At 38.5% G+C, this 15,687-nt stretch overlaps 1 protein-coding gene across 2 annotated transcripts in view; it reads left to right on the forward strand.

Moving 5' to 3' along the window:
• The window catches only part of LOC117287720 (C3 and PZP-like alpha-2-macroglobulin domain-containing protein 8), a 60,155-nt gene that overhangs the window by 21,566 nt on the left and 22,902 nt on the right, over window positions 1-15,687 (forward strand). For both annotated transcript variants that reach the window (XM_033768219.1, XM_033768220.1), the window contains exons 9-17: window positions 160-268; window positions 1,658-1,885; window positions 4,130-4,297; window positions 4,850-4,978; window positions 6,316-6,517; window positions 7,247-7,410; window positions 11,351-11,500; window positions 12,329-12,463; window positions 13,460-13,529. In XM_033768219.1, coding sequence (XP_033624110.1) covers window positions 160-268; window positions 1,658-1,885; window positions 4,130-4,297; window positions 4,850-4,978; window positions 6,316-6,517; window positions 7,247-7,410; window positions 11,351-11,500; window positions 12,329-12,463; window positions 13,460-13,529 — 1,355 coding nt within the window. The remainder of the gene's footprint in view (window positions 1-159; window positions 269-1,657; window positions 1,886-4,129; window positions 4,298-4,849; window positions 4,979-6,315; window positions 6,518-7,246; window positions 7,411-11,350; window positions 11,501-12,328; window positions 12,464-13,459; window positions 13,530-15,687) is intronic.

Genomic DNA, 15,687 nt, shown 5'->3' on the forward strand with positions numbered 1-15,687 from the left:
AGTCCAATCTTGTGTTGCTAAATATTTTGTTGCATATAGGAATGTGACGCCCAATGCCAACTTCAAAACTGGGTTTATTTGCGGTGAATTCTTAAACATGCTGTTTTTTTACATTTTCAAGAAAACTGATATTGTGGTATTTGTTTGCTTTTTTTCCAGATACGTATTTGGAAAGCCAGTGAGGGGGAAAGTTTCCATCAATATGAACCTGCATGGCCTCGGTTACTACAGCGAATACATTGGACAAAATAACTACATGTTCATGGATGTAAGTAACAATGTTCTCAGTTAGTTTCCCTTCTGGTTTATTTCTTGATATTTGAAAAAAAAAGTTGCAATGTGCTTAAAGGGGCATGTTGCTTTGCATTGGGCGCTTTTCGCCATTAAAAGCCTTTTTATTAATTGAGTATGGTTAGAAGATGTTTTAAAAATATGATCCATACAAATGGCCCCAAATTGTGTGGTTTTCCTGTTACTTCATGAACTGAAATGGGCCGCCATTTTTTTGAGTTAAAAATTTGGTTCAACAATATGGTAGACCTTGTTCTTAGTTTAATAAATAAAAAAGAAAAACACACAGTTTCAAGGCATAATATTAAAGTGGATCATTATTTTCTACGTTTCATGTCTTCCCACCCATAACAAGAAACAAATTTTAAGAGCCCAAGTCGTCCAATCCAAGGCAACGTGTTCCTTGAAGGTGATCCCTCTACTGCCGCTTCAATTACAAAAGACTCGGCAGCTCCATACAAAATTGACAATATATAGGGGAGACGGCCAATATAGTTTGTCTCAGAATTAGGGGCTCGATTTATATTCTTTCTCTGAAAACTGTGTAAACTTTAAAAAGTTTTGTCGTTCATAATTTGGGAATTATTTTTGATAACACACTGTCCATGGATAAACATGTCAGCAGAATCTGTCAATCGACATATCATTACTTAAGAACTGTAAATACCATTCGGAAAACCTTATCACATAAAACTGCTGCTACTATCATCCATTCTTTGGTCACTTCTCGCCTTGACAATGGTAATTCACTATTATACGGAGTTACATAACACCAGCTTCACAAACTACAACTTTTACAAAATGCTGCGGCTCGTGTTTTAACAAAATCTAAAAAACATGATCATATTACACCTATATTGCAGGAACTTCACTGGCTTTCCATTCGACAACGGATTCAATTCAAATTTCTACTTTTTGCATTTAAATCTCAGATCGGCTTGACTCCGTCCTATATTGCAAATCTCCTTGTACCTTATGCCCCCTCTCGCACTCTTCGTTCTTCTGCTAAGTCCTTTTTAAATATACCTAGAACTTCCTCATCGTATGGCGATCGTGCCTTTTCGGCTTGTGCTTCTTAACTTTGGAACGCTTTACCTAATAACATCAGGTGCTGTAGTTCTCTTCCATTGTTTAAAAACTTGCTGAAAACTCATTTATTTAAATCCTTTTACACTTAGCTCATTACATGTCTTGACAGTAGATTATTCATTGTATAATTTTTTATTATGTTCTACATTTCTTTTTTGTTGTATGTATTGTTTTTTGTTCTGCGCCTCGGAATAGGGTCTTGTACACTAGATAGATGGCGCATTATAAATGCATTATTATTATTATTATTATTATAATTTTTTTCTTTTTTTCTTAGATTGATGGCATTGCCAGATTCAACATCTGTATAAGTGACCTGATCACCTCACCTTTGGGCGACCATTTCCGTGGTGTGGTACGCATCGAGGCGAGTGTTACAAGTGATGATGGCAACGTCTTCGTGGCCTTGGACGAGTCTTGCCTCGTCAAGAAGCAGCTTATCTCTCTGGAGTTCTCCAAAGACTCCAGGAAACACTACAAGCCTGGGCTTCCCTATTATGGAAAGGTGAGTTTGTTTCCCAGCCAGCTTTACGCCCCCATCCAGCATTACGCCCCCTGGCAAGACCTGGCAAACAGGACTGGCCCAGGCCTGGCATGATACAACTTGCCCACCCTTGGCCAGCCCAGGTGCCCCTTAGTCAGCCCGGGTGCCCCTTAGCCAGCCCTGGACCAGCCCTGTTAATTCTCACTCGGGCCAGGGGTGGGCCAGGGCTGGCTTGATTTGTCTGTGTAGGGATGGTTCACAGCTGGCAGCAGGTTGGTCCAAGACTGGTAGCTGGTTGTTTGTTTGTTTGTTTGTTTCATTTCCATTAATACAATCATACATACAGATACGTAATGAATAAATGGTCAGTACAAAATGTATGAGAGAGGGTGACATCCAGAGAAGGACTGGCCTTCTGTAGTGGAGCACCCGAGACTGCGGTCAGATAAGTCAATTTTGAATAATACAAGCAATGAGTTTCCAGAATTATAAAAGTATTAGTTCGAAAATAAAGTTAGCACATTGTACATTGTTAAAATAAACATGTAAAAAAGAAAGATACTTAATGTCCTGCTGAATGTAGGCATGAGTAGCAGTTGAGATTAGTGCAAACATAATCATTGTAATATTTTAGAGTTCCTTGAGGTGTTTAAAGGCAGTGGACACTATTGGTATTTACTCAAAATAATTATTAGCATAAAACCTTACTTGTAACGAGTAATATGGAGAGGTTGATAGTATAAAACATTGTGAGGAACGGTACCATCTGAAGTGAGTTAGTTTTCGAGAAAGAAGTAATTTTCCACGAATTTGATTTCGAGACCTCAAATTTAGAACTTGAGGTCTCGAAATCAAGCATCTGAAAGCACACAACTTCGTATGACAAGGGTGTTTTTTTCTTTCATTGTTATCTCGCAACTTTGATGACCAATTGAGCTCAAATTTTCACAGGTTTGTTATTTTATGCATATGTTGAGACACACCAAGTGAGAAGACTTGTCTTTGACAATTACCAATAGTGTCCAGTGTCTTTAACAAAGATCTGTGTGTATGAACTAACCAGGATGAACTAACCAGAAGAAGTCTAAGGTGATTTTCTACTCCATGAGTGGGGCCTATAATGCCAAGCTTTCCTGTTCCCCAAACCTCAGTCAACCTGGCAATCATATTAATATAAATAGAATAATCCAGTCAGTAAATAATCTCTATCAGATAATAAACCACTAATAATCTCTACTTATTAGTTATGGGCTTTTTTTGTAACAACTCAATGTTTGGCTATAGTATTAAGTCGGCTCTTCATTGATGGTTGTGCAAACCTGTGTTTTGACCCCTTGCTCAAAAGTCACACGCGACTTCTGTCTGGCTGCCTCGGTTCGCCTATAGTCAAACTTAATGCTGTGTCACCTAAAATGCACACTACACTAAGTAACACACAGGCAGGCCTGTATGCTTCGTTTTTTAAAGGGCAAGGACACCAAGGCATTTTCTCCTTGTAAAGGGCACCCTATGAGAAAATTGTAAAATTCTACTGGAGCATTTCAAGGGCACCAAGGCAATGACCATGAGGCATGGAGGCAAACGCCTTCATTGCCCGCATGAAGTTTCAGGACTTCCACAGGGGCATTGGCTCCCAAAATGACACTACCCAGATTTTTTTCTAGATGTTAAAGATGTCAGGTGAATTGGTTCAAAATTGTTAGTTATAAAAATAACTATTTGATGGTGTGAATATATTTGCATACTTCGTCCACAGGTTAATGCAAACGGTGTAAACTTAACAATACAAAATAATGCAAATAATAATGCAATAATGCAAAATGACAGTTACTTGCCCTCTCAAAACTCAAATTCCAGGCCTTAAAGGCATTGGACACTATTGGTATTAAAATGGCTCAAAGTGATTGTTAGCATAAAAAGTTACTTGGTAACAAGCAATGGAGAGCTGCTGATAGTATAAAACATTGAGAGAAACGGTTCCCTCTGAAGTAACGTAGTTTTCGAGAAGGAAGTAATTTTCCGCGAGTTTGATTGCGAGACCACAGAATTAGATATTGAGGTCCTGACATCAAGCATCTCAAATTAAGCACACACCACTTTGTGTGACAAGGGTGTTTTTTCTTCACTTACTATTATCTCGCAACTTCGATGACAGGTTAGTTATTTTGTGCATTATGTTGAGATACACCAAGTGAGAAGACTGGTCTTTGACAGTTACCAAACATGTCCAGTGTCTTTAATCTTTTAACCTTATCTTGTGTTTAGGTTCTACTCTCCTACCCGGATGGAAGTCCAGCAGACAACATCACTGTGGAGATCAAAGCTGAAGTTCGACAAGATCCAGTGTTTACCCAGACCCTTGTCTCTAAGATGGGTGTGGGAGACTTCATCATTCCATCACTCCCACCAGTCTCTGGACACATCTGGATCAATGTGAGTAAACACTGTATCCGTTATCCCCGTGGCATACAGCCCCGGGAGCCCCTGGGAGTTAGTTGTTACCCCATTACTCCGTCTCGCACCCTCACACTGTCCCCGCCTATAGGTCCCTATTCCACTCCAGAGCAGAGGTTGCTATTCCCTGAACTGACATTAGATCAGGGGTAAAGCCCCCTCGGGAACAGAGTATGAAAAGGGCTTGTTCAGAAGATGCTTGAAATCTACCTGTAAAGTGATTTTATACTTCACAATATTATCTTTGTGGGTAAGGGGAATCCTTGTACACCCCTGTGTGCTGAGAAGCAATTGGAACATTCAGTGCAGAACGGCTGTGCTTGAAATCTACCTGTAAAGTGATTAATTGCACACTATCTTTGGGGTTAAGGTGTGTTCTTTTTAAACACCTGCATGGAGAGGAGAAGCAAAAGTCACTTGCTCAAAGACAAAAAGTGTCACAACTGGGATTTGAACCTATACATGGTGTACTGGACTGCTTGGCCCTGCCTAACACTTCATTTTACTTTCTTTATATTTGTTTCCCACCAGGCAAAGGTTAAAGCCATTGACGGTGAAGATGCTGCAGACACTTATTTCTCAAGCTATCTGTCTCTAGGAAGCTGGTACTCTCCAAGTAAATGTCATCTTCTACTTCATACCCTTCAAGACAATCTGAAGGTAAGGGTCTTTCAAACTTTATGCAACTGTCGTCATGTTTGAAATCCAGAAGCTCTGCAGATCTGTAGAGCTGTGTTTAGAGACCAGCTGCAGTCCATTTTACAATACTCTAGGATTAATCCTATCATATTAGTTTTCGTTATTATTATTATTATTATTACTATTATATCGAGTTAGGGTGTACTCGTCTTAATACTTAGGATGGGTTCAATGCGTCCTAACGTCTATGGATACAAATTGAACTCATCCTAAGTCATAAGATTAATCCTAAGTTAGGAAGAGTTTGGTGAAATCGACGGCATTTATGGCCCAATTTTATAATGCCTGTGTATTAAGCATGCAAACTTGCTTATCACAAAAGCAACTTTTGCTTAGCAAAAATAGTTTACCATGTAGAACACCAGACAGATACCATTGCCACGACTGGTACCTTGGTCATTTCTTGCTAAGCCAAGAAATTTGCTAAGCAGAGTTTTCTGCCTGTTACAAGATGATGAGGTGCAATCTGCAGCCAACCATGTAAGGAACATTTGAGAAAACCTTTTTTCTTAATGATAAGTGTACCAGGTTCTTTAATAAGGGAATCAATGTGTGGTGTGAGGTTTTCAACTAGTGGTTTAATCCCAACGAGACGAAGTCAAGGTAAATTATCAAGAACCAGGCCTCGACGGGTTTAAACCACTAGACTAGTTGAAAACCGATTCAACACACTTTGATTCCCATTCATAAATACCTTTTCGGTCAAAAACATCAACACTTTTTGGTCAAAAAGTAAAATAAATGCAAAAATTATAATTGTTCAATGATTTCTTTCAACACAACACCCCTCCAGCTATGAAATGGTGAAGCCCTCCGCCACCCTCGGGTAAATAACTCCTTATAAGGGAATACTGTGCGCAGTGATGTGGCATACGTAACTGTTTCAGCCGTTGCTCTCGACCAATAGGAATGAAGAAACTGTCTTATAATCACAGGTGCAAGCTCGCGTGTCACGCCCATGTTTCAACACTTTTTACTGGTCATAAACAAAGGTTTATACACACCCACGTGACGCGCTCTCCACCAATATGTAGGAATAGCGAAACTGTCTGAGGTATTTATGAATGTGCTTTACTCAACACATATGGGACAACAGCTTTACACCTCATGCGGATGCAAGAGCAAGTGTGCTGCTTGACGACACAAATGCGATAAGTGTGTGACCTTAACCCACACTTTGACACTGAACTCGACTGGTCTTAAAATCTCCTGTTTTTAATAAGCTATAGATTTAATGAATGGTTAACTTTGTTTCAAGCTAAAAATGTTGCTGATGCCAATCGTTTTGTATCTGGTAGGTTGGAGACAACGCCATTATTGGGGTACACTCAACGTGTCCGTGTAACTTCACCATGCATTATGAAGTGATGGCAAGGGGTAATATAGTCACGTCTGGTCTGCACGATGCCATGCTCCGCAGCAGCAGCGGCCGTAATGACGGAAGCCGAAGGAGACGTTTTAGTACTCACCAAATCATCGATCGGTTCATGGCAAAACAAGGTAATCAATGAGCCATACAAAACTTGCTTTCTGAACATACATTATAGAGCAGTTTAAGCAAGCAAAAATTAGATAAACACAACAAAGTTTTTCTTATGAGTATAAGGTTACCCGCCACGGTACCACGTCACATGTTTAATCTGTGACTTGTATTCTGCATATTTCCTGCTTAGAAGAACATGTTTAAGCAATTTTTTTTAAGCAGCTCTATGAAATAAGGACATGATCAAGAGCTTAATCAATGCTTTAAATCTGTTAAAACCCCAAGTTTGTTACCATCTTTGGTTCAAAACTTAGGATTACTAAAAGTAGAAACACTAAGAAATATACGAGAGATTTTAAGAGAGAACAAACAAATAGTTTCTTTCAATGATAAATTTAAACTTTTTTGATGTTGTTTAATCAGTAAGGAAGTGGCCAATATAAAATAAGATTATGTTTTAAATAAAACAAAAATGCTTTTGAAAATTTCACCCTGTTTTTGGCTTTTTGTTTCTCACATACTGATAATTTCGACAACCGACCCATTTAGCTTGATCACATCAGATATTTTAAAACCATTTTTATGCTATTTATCAGTAAGGAAGTTCCTAATATAAAAAAGATATGTTTTGGTATTTAAATTGTATAAAATTCTGTTGAAAATTTCACCCATGATGGCAATTTTTTTTGACAAACGAGTCATAGCCTGATCACATAAAAACTATGTCTTTCCTTCTATGTTCTTAGCGGATAGTGAAACGGACAGCCAAAGTTGCCGAACCACCTTTCAGTTTGAGGTGACCCATGCCATGGCTCCACTGAGCCACCTGTTGGTCTTCTACGTCAGAGACAGTACTGAGGGTGTGGCTGACACTATGGTCATCCCTGTGGAGCCAAAGTTTGAAAATGAGGTGAGAAACCATAATTTTTTTATGAGAGTCCAAAGTTTTTCATTACTACATTCTTATTTCTTTTTAGTTTCTTTTTTATTATTTTTTATTTGATGATACCTGTTAGTTATAGTGGCCGTTAACCGCTGTTGGTTATCAATAAATAATAATAAAAATAAAATAAAAAAGGTGCTTAATCAGTAACTATTGCTTTTACTGCATAGCAAACAAAATCAGGATACCAGTCACATATGGTATGTGGCATTCTATTTTGGCTGCTAACCTTTGTCTGCTAAGCATACTTTTGATATGCTTAGTTACATGTTGTGCTTCTGATAGCTTCTTTAGCACAAAAAGTAACTATACGCATAACTTTCAACAAGTAATAATTTAAGGGGAGCTTTCTACCACCATTTTCTTTAAACAAAGTCAGTTTAATGTCAATCTGTGGACGTTTGTGTTTTGTGTCATGCAAAAAGTACCAAAACCTTTTAAATTATTGACTTTGTAAAAATTCAAAAACAATCTTTCCAAAATGTCTAGGCCTTTTTATATTTATGTTTTTGAAGCTTTACTTGGTATGGACCATAAGCAAAACTAAAGTGGTGACGTTGCAGGCAGGTATAGTTAAATAGAAGAGCAAAGTATACTTTTCGAAAAAACAAGAACACACACTGGTTTTTCTTAGAACTAACACTTCTCCCCTACAAAGGTTTTTAGTATGTGAGTGTTTACCTCCTGAAACATGTGCCGTCAGTTACATGCACTTCGTCAAAAGACACATTGAAGAAGAGGCTCATGGTTTTTTGAGTAAATCAGAGGAAATCTTCACCTAGAAAAAGTTTAGCCTTATCTTAATAAGTCAGAAACCACATTGATGATACCCTGGTGTTTCTTGGAAGTCTGTGTGTGGAACGGATTGGGGGCCAATTTCCTGCTTACACCGAGCTGTTCTCTGGGGTATTGAGGTTTTACTCTTTTATGACTTGAGGAGGTTTTTAACAACATTTTGAGATCTTGTAAGTTTAGAGTTGTGGTGAAAGAACCAGATAAAAATGGGGTGAGAAAGTCTAAAATCTGTACTCCCAGGTCAAAATTCCAGTGGAACCTAGTTAACTGGGGTCAACTGGTTCAACTGGATAGTGACCAAACTCGTCCATTTTCCATATGAACCAACTGGTTTGGACTAGGTTTATCTGTGTTCAACTAGGTTGAAATTATAAACCAGTTGGTTTCTGTCCATTTTCCATATTAAACCAACTGGTTTTAACTGTGTTTAACTAGTTTATCAACTGGTTTTCAACTAGTTCCAGTTAAACCCAGTTTAACTAGGTTCAACTGGAATTTTGACCTGGGCTAAAAGCATGAATATTGGGTATATATTAGGGCCAGTTCTTGTACTCAACAGAACAGATATTCCTGAATATCAAGGGTTTTAATTTTTTGTTTTACGCTAGCAGGGACAGTTAGGCTACAATTGTTCTTTCAGAAATTTGTCAGCTTTTTCACTGGTTCATAATTCATTTTAAATTTGGGATGATTTGCAACATTGAACTAGCCAGCTGGACCGCTTGAAGAGATTTTAACTGGTTCTGAGGTTTAACTGATGTTAAATTTGCATCGGGATAAAAAATATATTTCATTTTGGTTGTACCCTTGTGTACTAAGTACTTTCCCGAGTTCCGTGAACAAATCACAGGCATATTACTAGGGTTGGATTTGAACCAATGACCTTTGTAATTCGAGAGCAGTGTCTTACCAAGTTGGGTCCTGGCTTGTTTTAACTAGCATTTGTTCAAAATATAGTTGGTATTTTGTGAAGCTTCAATTGCTAAGAAAATTCAGAATCTAATTGTCTTTATCTCGATAGATATTTTATATCCTTCAATTCAGCCTAGTACTCTGATTGTCAAAATGAAGCATTTAAGTATTAACCAGGCCTACATAATTTAGTTCTAAGAGGTAAATTGCACTGGCAATGTGTAATTACGCACGTGACATAGTTCCAGTCTTTACAAGTACTCATCTAGTTAAGCTGCTTCATATACTAAAGGATGAACTATAACCAAAGCTACAAACTATTGATGTTGTTCTGTTTTCCTGTGGAAACCCAGGTCAAAATTCCAGTTGAACCTAGTTAACTGGGGTCAACTGGTTCAACTGGATAGTGACCAAACTCGTCCATTTTCCATATTAACCAACTGGTTTGGACTAGGTTTAACTGTGTTCAACTAGGTTGAAATTATAAACCAGTTGGTTTCTGTCCATTTTCCATATTAAACCAACTAGTTTTAACTGTGTTTAACTAGTTTATCAACTGGTTTTCAACTAGTTCCAGTTAAACCCAGTTTAACTAGGTTCAACTGGAATTTTGACCAGGGATACTAAAGGATGAACTATAACCAAAGCTACTGATGTTGTTCTGTTTTGCTGTGGAAACTCAAAGGGATGGGGTTGAACAGGGAATGACCCCTGTAACGCCTCAAGACAAGTGTGCCTTTCAGAAGTTGACACTTGACCTTCAAAGAGTTGGAGTCCTAGTTCTGTCATCTTCTACATCTGTCAGTTCTAGTTTAACCAAATGGCTTCCTAGTTTGTCGGCAGTTACCAGGGGCCACACTCGGGCAGCTGTTACCTTATCCATCAAAGGAAGAAAAGAAATTCTTTACAAACAGGGCTGATAGAAATGCTTAAAAGGGACATTTTGCTTTAAAACTTTCTGCTAAGAAAATATGAACCTAGGACATGATTACACCAGTTAGGGGAGATGCGGGAGAGTTGAGCCATACGAAGAGTTGATCCACCCCTCAAAACACCACTATAGAGTGGTTGAGTCCATAATTGTATGCCCACTGTTGGTAGTGTCTAACCAAACATTCGTTTTGGCTACAGCACAGAATGTGAGAGATACGTGCTTTAAAACTTTGTGCTAAGAAATTATTAACCTAGGATACCAATTACAATAGTTAGCCTTACGGTGTGGTGTACATAACACATGGTATTTTGGCTGGTAAGCATCAATACTTTTTGCTGAACTACTTTTTGTACTTTTGCAGCTCTATGAAATTGGGCCCAGAAACCAGAGCTTAGCAAGCAAAAACAAACTTATGGGATGCAATTTGTGCCTATTTGTATCTGAATTCCAGCTTAATTTGGCTTATAATTCTCAATAAATTGGATTATGTTGCCAAGCAGGCTGATTTCATGAAAGTGGTATGCAGTGATAAATGTGTTGTTGTAAATTGACTTTCTAAGTGTTAAATGGTATGGCACTAATTATAGCAGTTGTAAGATACTCAACATTTTGACAAATAACCCTCTACAAGATAATTCTATGCTTTTAACATGTTTTTGTTGTTGCAATTTTAAGGAATATGAACACCAGCCCAGATCATACTTCCTACGAATGCGAAGTGAACTTTTACAACACAGGGCTGTTTTTGCAGCGAATGTTTCGCAGGAGTTGAGCACATTTCAACTGTTGCAAATTATTTGCCGCTAATTTGTGACTTTAAAATTTGTAATCGCATTCGCATTTGCAGGAAATATGAGCGGGGCTTTACTTAACGGAACACGTTGCTGGTGATTGGTCGAGTTGGTCTTTTTAAAGCGTTTCTAACCGTTTTTAATAAAATGCAGGGGTAGAAAGGCATTGTAAAAGTAGAATACAATGATCCACACAAACATGTCTTGAAATTGCACTGTTTTCCTTTTACCTCGTCGACTAACACGGTCGGCATAATTGGTCAACCATGTTAGTTCGCAAAGTAAAAGGAAAACCACGAAAGTTCAAGTCTAATTTGTGTGGATCATTGAATTCTACTTTTAAAACATTTTTCCAACCGTATGCATTTTATAGCAATTGGTTATAAACGCTTTTTAAAGAATACGTCCGATCCAAGGCAAGGTGTTCCTTTAATTCAGCCACGCCTCATTTATAACAATGGTGTCTTTGTTTTAGGTCCGAGTGGAGATGTCCAAGAATGAGACCCTGCCAGGCTCCAAGATGAAAATGATGGTCAGCGCTAAACCAGGATCCTGCATCTGTGTGGCATCTGTTGACCAGAGTGTCCAGTTACTGCGACCTGGTTATCAAGTCACTTCAGAGAAAGTATGTGGATTTGTTCCTGAAACAAAGCTGATACTTAAAACATTTGATCCTTTGGTTTTAACTTGCAGGGTTGTGATTTCTCAGTTTTTTTTAACTGGAAATCAATTTTTTAAACCCCCACCCCCAACAAATAATAATGAAAAAAAAAATTAACAAATGAAAAAACATATTTACTTCATGTTGAGCCAGAGGATGTCTTCAGCCTATGCCTTCTCGGGAAACTCTGATGGTTAGATAATGAGTTAAATCAAATTCATAAGAAAGATGAAGATAAAACCACATGGAACACCCCACATTGCAGAGTAGGTCTTTTAAAACCAAAGATAAATTTATGCAACCAAGCCTCGTCTCTGCAAGCTTTCGCGCTCGCAAGCTTTAACGCTTTGCGCTCATAATTTAGTTTTTGTTTAAACAGGCTACTGCTGGGAGGAGGATATCATGATAACTAATCGTCGCCCGAACTAGTTTTAATCAAACAATGTATAATTCAGAGTTCAACAAAGACAAATTGACTAGAGTCTTAGACACCCAGCAGGGTGGATATGTGCGCATTACAAGTCTTATTATTATTATTATTAGAGTGGGACTCAAACCTGTTACTTTCGGATTTAATGTGCCACGACTGCAACAACTGAGCTATCTATCCCCAACCTAGTGTTGGCGGTATCCTTATTGTGTCTTATCTTTGTTCGGGGTTGCCTTCCTAATTTAATTTTAAGATGTACCAGCTGCCCTATTTTGAAAATCAGTTACTGTCGAGGAACAATTCTGTCTTCTCTAGATATTTAAAGATGAAGACTTTTTTTTATATTTTGTTTATGATTTCAGATCTTTGCAGAGTTGGAAAATTATGACATCACCAACACTGTATCAGCAGAGACAGCCTGGTGGGGTGGATCCTTCCGCCGGCGTAAACGCTCTCAGCTCTGGATGCGCTCCAGAGACGCCAACTTTGCTTTTAGGGTCAGTTAAGAAAAAAAATTAAAATGTAATCAATCCAAATTTGACTTCCATTTTTGCAGAAATAAAAAGATTCACTGAACAGTATAGGAAGTTTTTCTACTCTCCATTAATAATGAACCCTTCTTAAATAGTGCGTATCACCGTGAGGTCCATAAGGACTGGTAGACAGAAAAGCAACAATTTGTACAAAGTTAATAGATATGTTTTCAGCCGGGTTTTGAATTGTTCTGATGTTTCTGCCTGTTTAGCAACCTCTGGAAGACTGTTCCATAACTGGAACCAGAACCGTACCACTTGGTTTTGCTGGGGGAGTCGGAAGGAATTGATATATAGATAAAAGGTTTCTATACACACGTCAAAATGAACAAAACGCTTGTTTTTTCTCAGATTGTTTGCCATTGATAGAACAAGTTTTATTTAAATATATACTCCTGTACTGTATCCAATTTAATGTCTGATCATTTTAAGAACTTCAACAACTTCGAAAGGTCTGTGTTTTCCAGCAAATCTTGTTATTCTTAAATCCCACTCAGGGAGGTGGATTACCATCAGCAGGAAAAAACAAAAACTTGTTATTGAGAAAAGAAAAAGGAAAGTTGGAACAAATAAAACAGCTGTTAAAAAGGAGGAAGGAAAGGATCTACACAAAGTGTTGAAAACTTTCTCACTCTCATTTTACCCTCTGAAAAATCAGGTCTATTAAATAATCCCAAGGAAATCATCCGTACCTAACTGCCAATCAGGAGAGCAGATGTTCACTGCAAAAGACCCAAGATCCACATGATTGTTTTTAGTGACTAAATGTTCCATTTAAGATGCCTCGCTAACCAATTTAAAAGTGTCACTGTTTTTCCCTTTCTTGTCAACTGTATTCGAAGAGTCGAAGACAGCCTAATTAGCTGTTTTTCAGTTGTCTTCGGGGCAGCCTGTCAAACTCAATCAAGCTTTGCCGTTAAACCGTGTAACTGTTTTGGTTGTTCTTATTGCTATAAACAGGAGGCTGGCTTGAAAGTGATGACTGATGGTGTGCAGCTTAACTTCCACGATAGTGACTCAGCAATTCTGGGTAAGGTTTTTTTTTCTTTTTTTCCGTGAGGGCAAAACACAGCTGGTTGATTTGTCAGGATTTGATCAGCTGATTATAAAAGATAGGAAAGTCCATGTGGGGAGCAAGTCTTGTTATAGTAAGATATTTTTTTATGTATTTCTTTCCCTCAAATTGGTTTTCCCAATTCATTTAGGTTTATTTTTCAGTAAACAGTTGACAACATTTTGTCAAAACAATGAAACTTAGCATAAAAGGCATTGTACAAAAAAATGCTGATACTTTTTATGTATTTCCTCTTTCAAATCAATGTCTGGCTCTGTTGTGTACATTGGGAATCAGTATTCATGATTTATGTTGGTCTTTGTGAACTTGACAAACATGGCTGCATGAGTTTGGTTTTTGGGAAAGACAGTTCACTATGAATGTCTATACACTGGGGTCGCTGCCTCATAAGCCGTGTTCGCATTGGACTTAATTTGGGCAAACTAACCGAGCCAATGGGTAACTTACCCATTTTAAGTCCAGTGCGAACAGCCTTGGTAGTTTTCCTGACAGGTAACTTACCCACGCCGCGCGGTTAGTTTAACCGAGCCAAAGGTGCCCAGGAAGATTGACAGAGTGCCCAGGAAGATTGACCGAGTCAGTTTAACCGAGCCAGAAAGTCCAGTGCGGACGCGACGTCTCGGTTAAATCTTCCTGACCCGAGGAAGCTGACATGTTTTGTCATGGAAGAATAAGATTTTCCTGATTATCGAACTATTCAATGTAGCACAAATCAGGAATGCAACTCGTAAGCTGAAAAACGCGGAATAATTTTCCCGTACACGGATTTATAAGTTCGAGCAATGACCCGTTCAGAAGTTGCGATCAAAAGTTTCAATATGACGATGATTTGTACAGCAGTAATAGGCAAATGCAGCCAACAACCGCTAGAACGCGTGTACTAAAGCTAGCCGAGTATTGGTCCCTATATGTCTCTATGCACAACACAAACACAACGGAGCCAGGCCGTGCCGAAAATAGTGTAGAAGGTATTCCTAGCCGCGTAATGGGGCCCTTTGTGCTGGAGCATGCCTCATTGGCAGGCGGCGTTGTGCATGCTCTTTTGCCTAGCAAGTCTTTCGTCTTTCCAAGTTGTAAAAACAAAAGAGGAGCGGTGAATTTGATATCGAATTGTTTAGATTAACAATATTTGCGCAAGATTGAGCCGAAAACCAAAAAGTGCGGTCAAAGGTTACGCAGGGAGCCAGTTCGGTTAGTTTACCCACGGTCTCGGTAAGTTTACCCGAGTCAAATAAATCCAAGTGCGGACGGTGGGAAAAGTAACCCGTCGGAATGTTACCCATCGTCAGGGTTAAGTTACCCAAAATATTAATCCAGTGCGAACACGGCTATAGCCATTTTTTCTACTTGTTGATTAAGACTTTACTCCACTGCCCTTGTTTTTAAGTCCCTTGTTTAGAGATAATAATAATAATAAACTGTTCTTATAAAGCGCATATACACACAGAGTCCCGATTCGCTGTACAAACTCAAAATAGAAAAGCAAACAAAATTTAGACTTAAACAAGTGATTTTTGAGAAGGTGCTTGAATAAATCCAGAGTTTGTGCATCTTTGATGTTACGGGGGAGATTCCCATTATTACAGAGTTATTTTTCTGTAGTAAACAGCAATGAATAAAGACCACTGTGTTGTTGTTGTTGTTGTTGTTTTTGTTTATTTTTTTCCATGGCAGATTTGGTATCTCCATTAATTTTGTCTTTAGTATAATATTATAATTTTTTTTGTATCTTCAAACTATTTTTGTCCTTCTTTCTTACATTGGCCTCATTAGGGACTGTCCCTCGCTCTCCACCTATGGACCCTATGTCCTTCAGCTCTTCCTGTTTAGCAAGTATACTGGGAGGCAACCCAGGAACCATCTGGGGGGGGGGTACACGGAAACCACAGATTATCTCATTGTCAATGCAGGGGGATTTCCCTCCAGCGGTTGTTTTTCAGTCTTGTGTGAAAAACAACACCTGCTGTGTCATCTTGAAGGTTGAGATTGTAGAAATTAGTGCCAAATGGTGTTTGGCTTGAAATCTATTATAGACGACTCTGGACACTATTGACAATTGTTAAAGACCAGTCCTCTCACTTGGTGTATCTAAACATACATGTATGCATAAAAT

This window comes from Asterias rubens, chromosome 3 (genome assembly GCF_902459465.1).
Source record: "Asterias rubens chromosome 3, eAstRub1.3, whole genome shotgun sequence".
Classification (NCBI taxonomy): Eukaryota; Metazoa; Echinodermata; class Asteroidea; order Forcipulatida; family Asteriidae; genus Asterias; species Asterias rubens.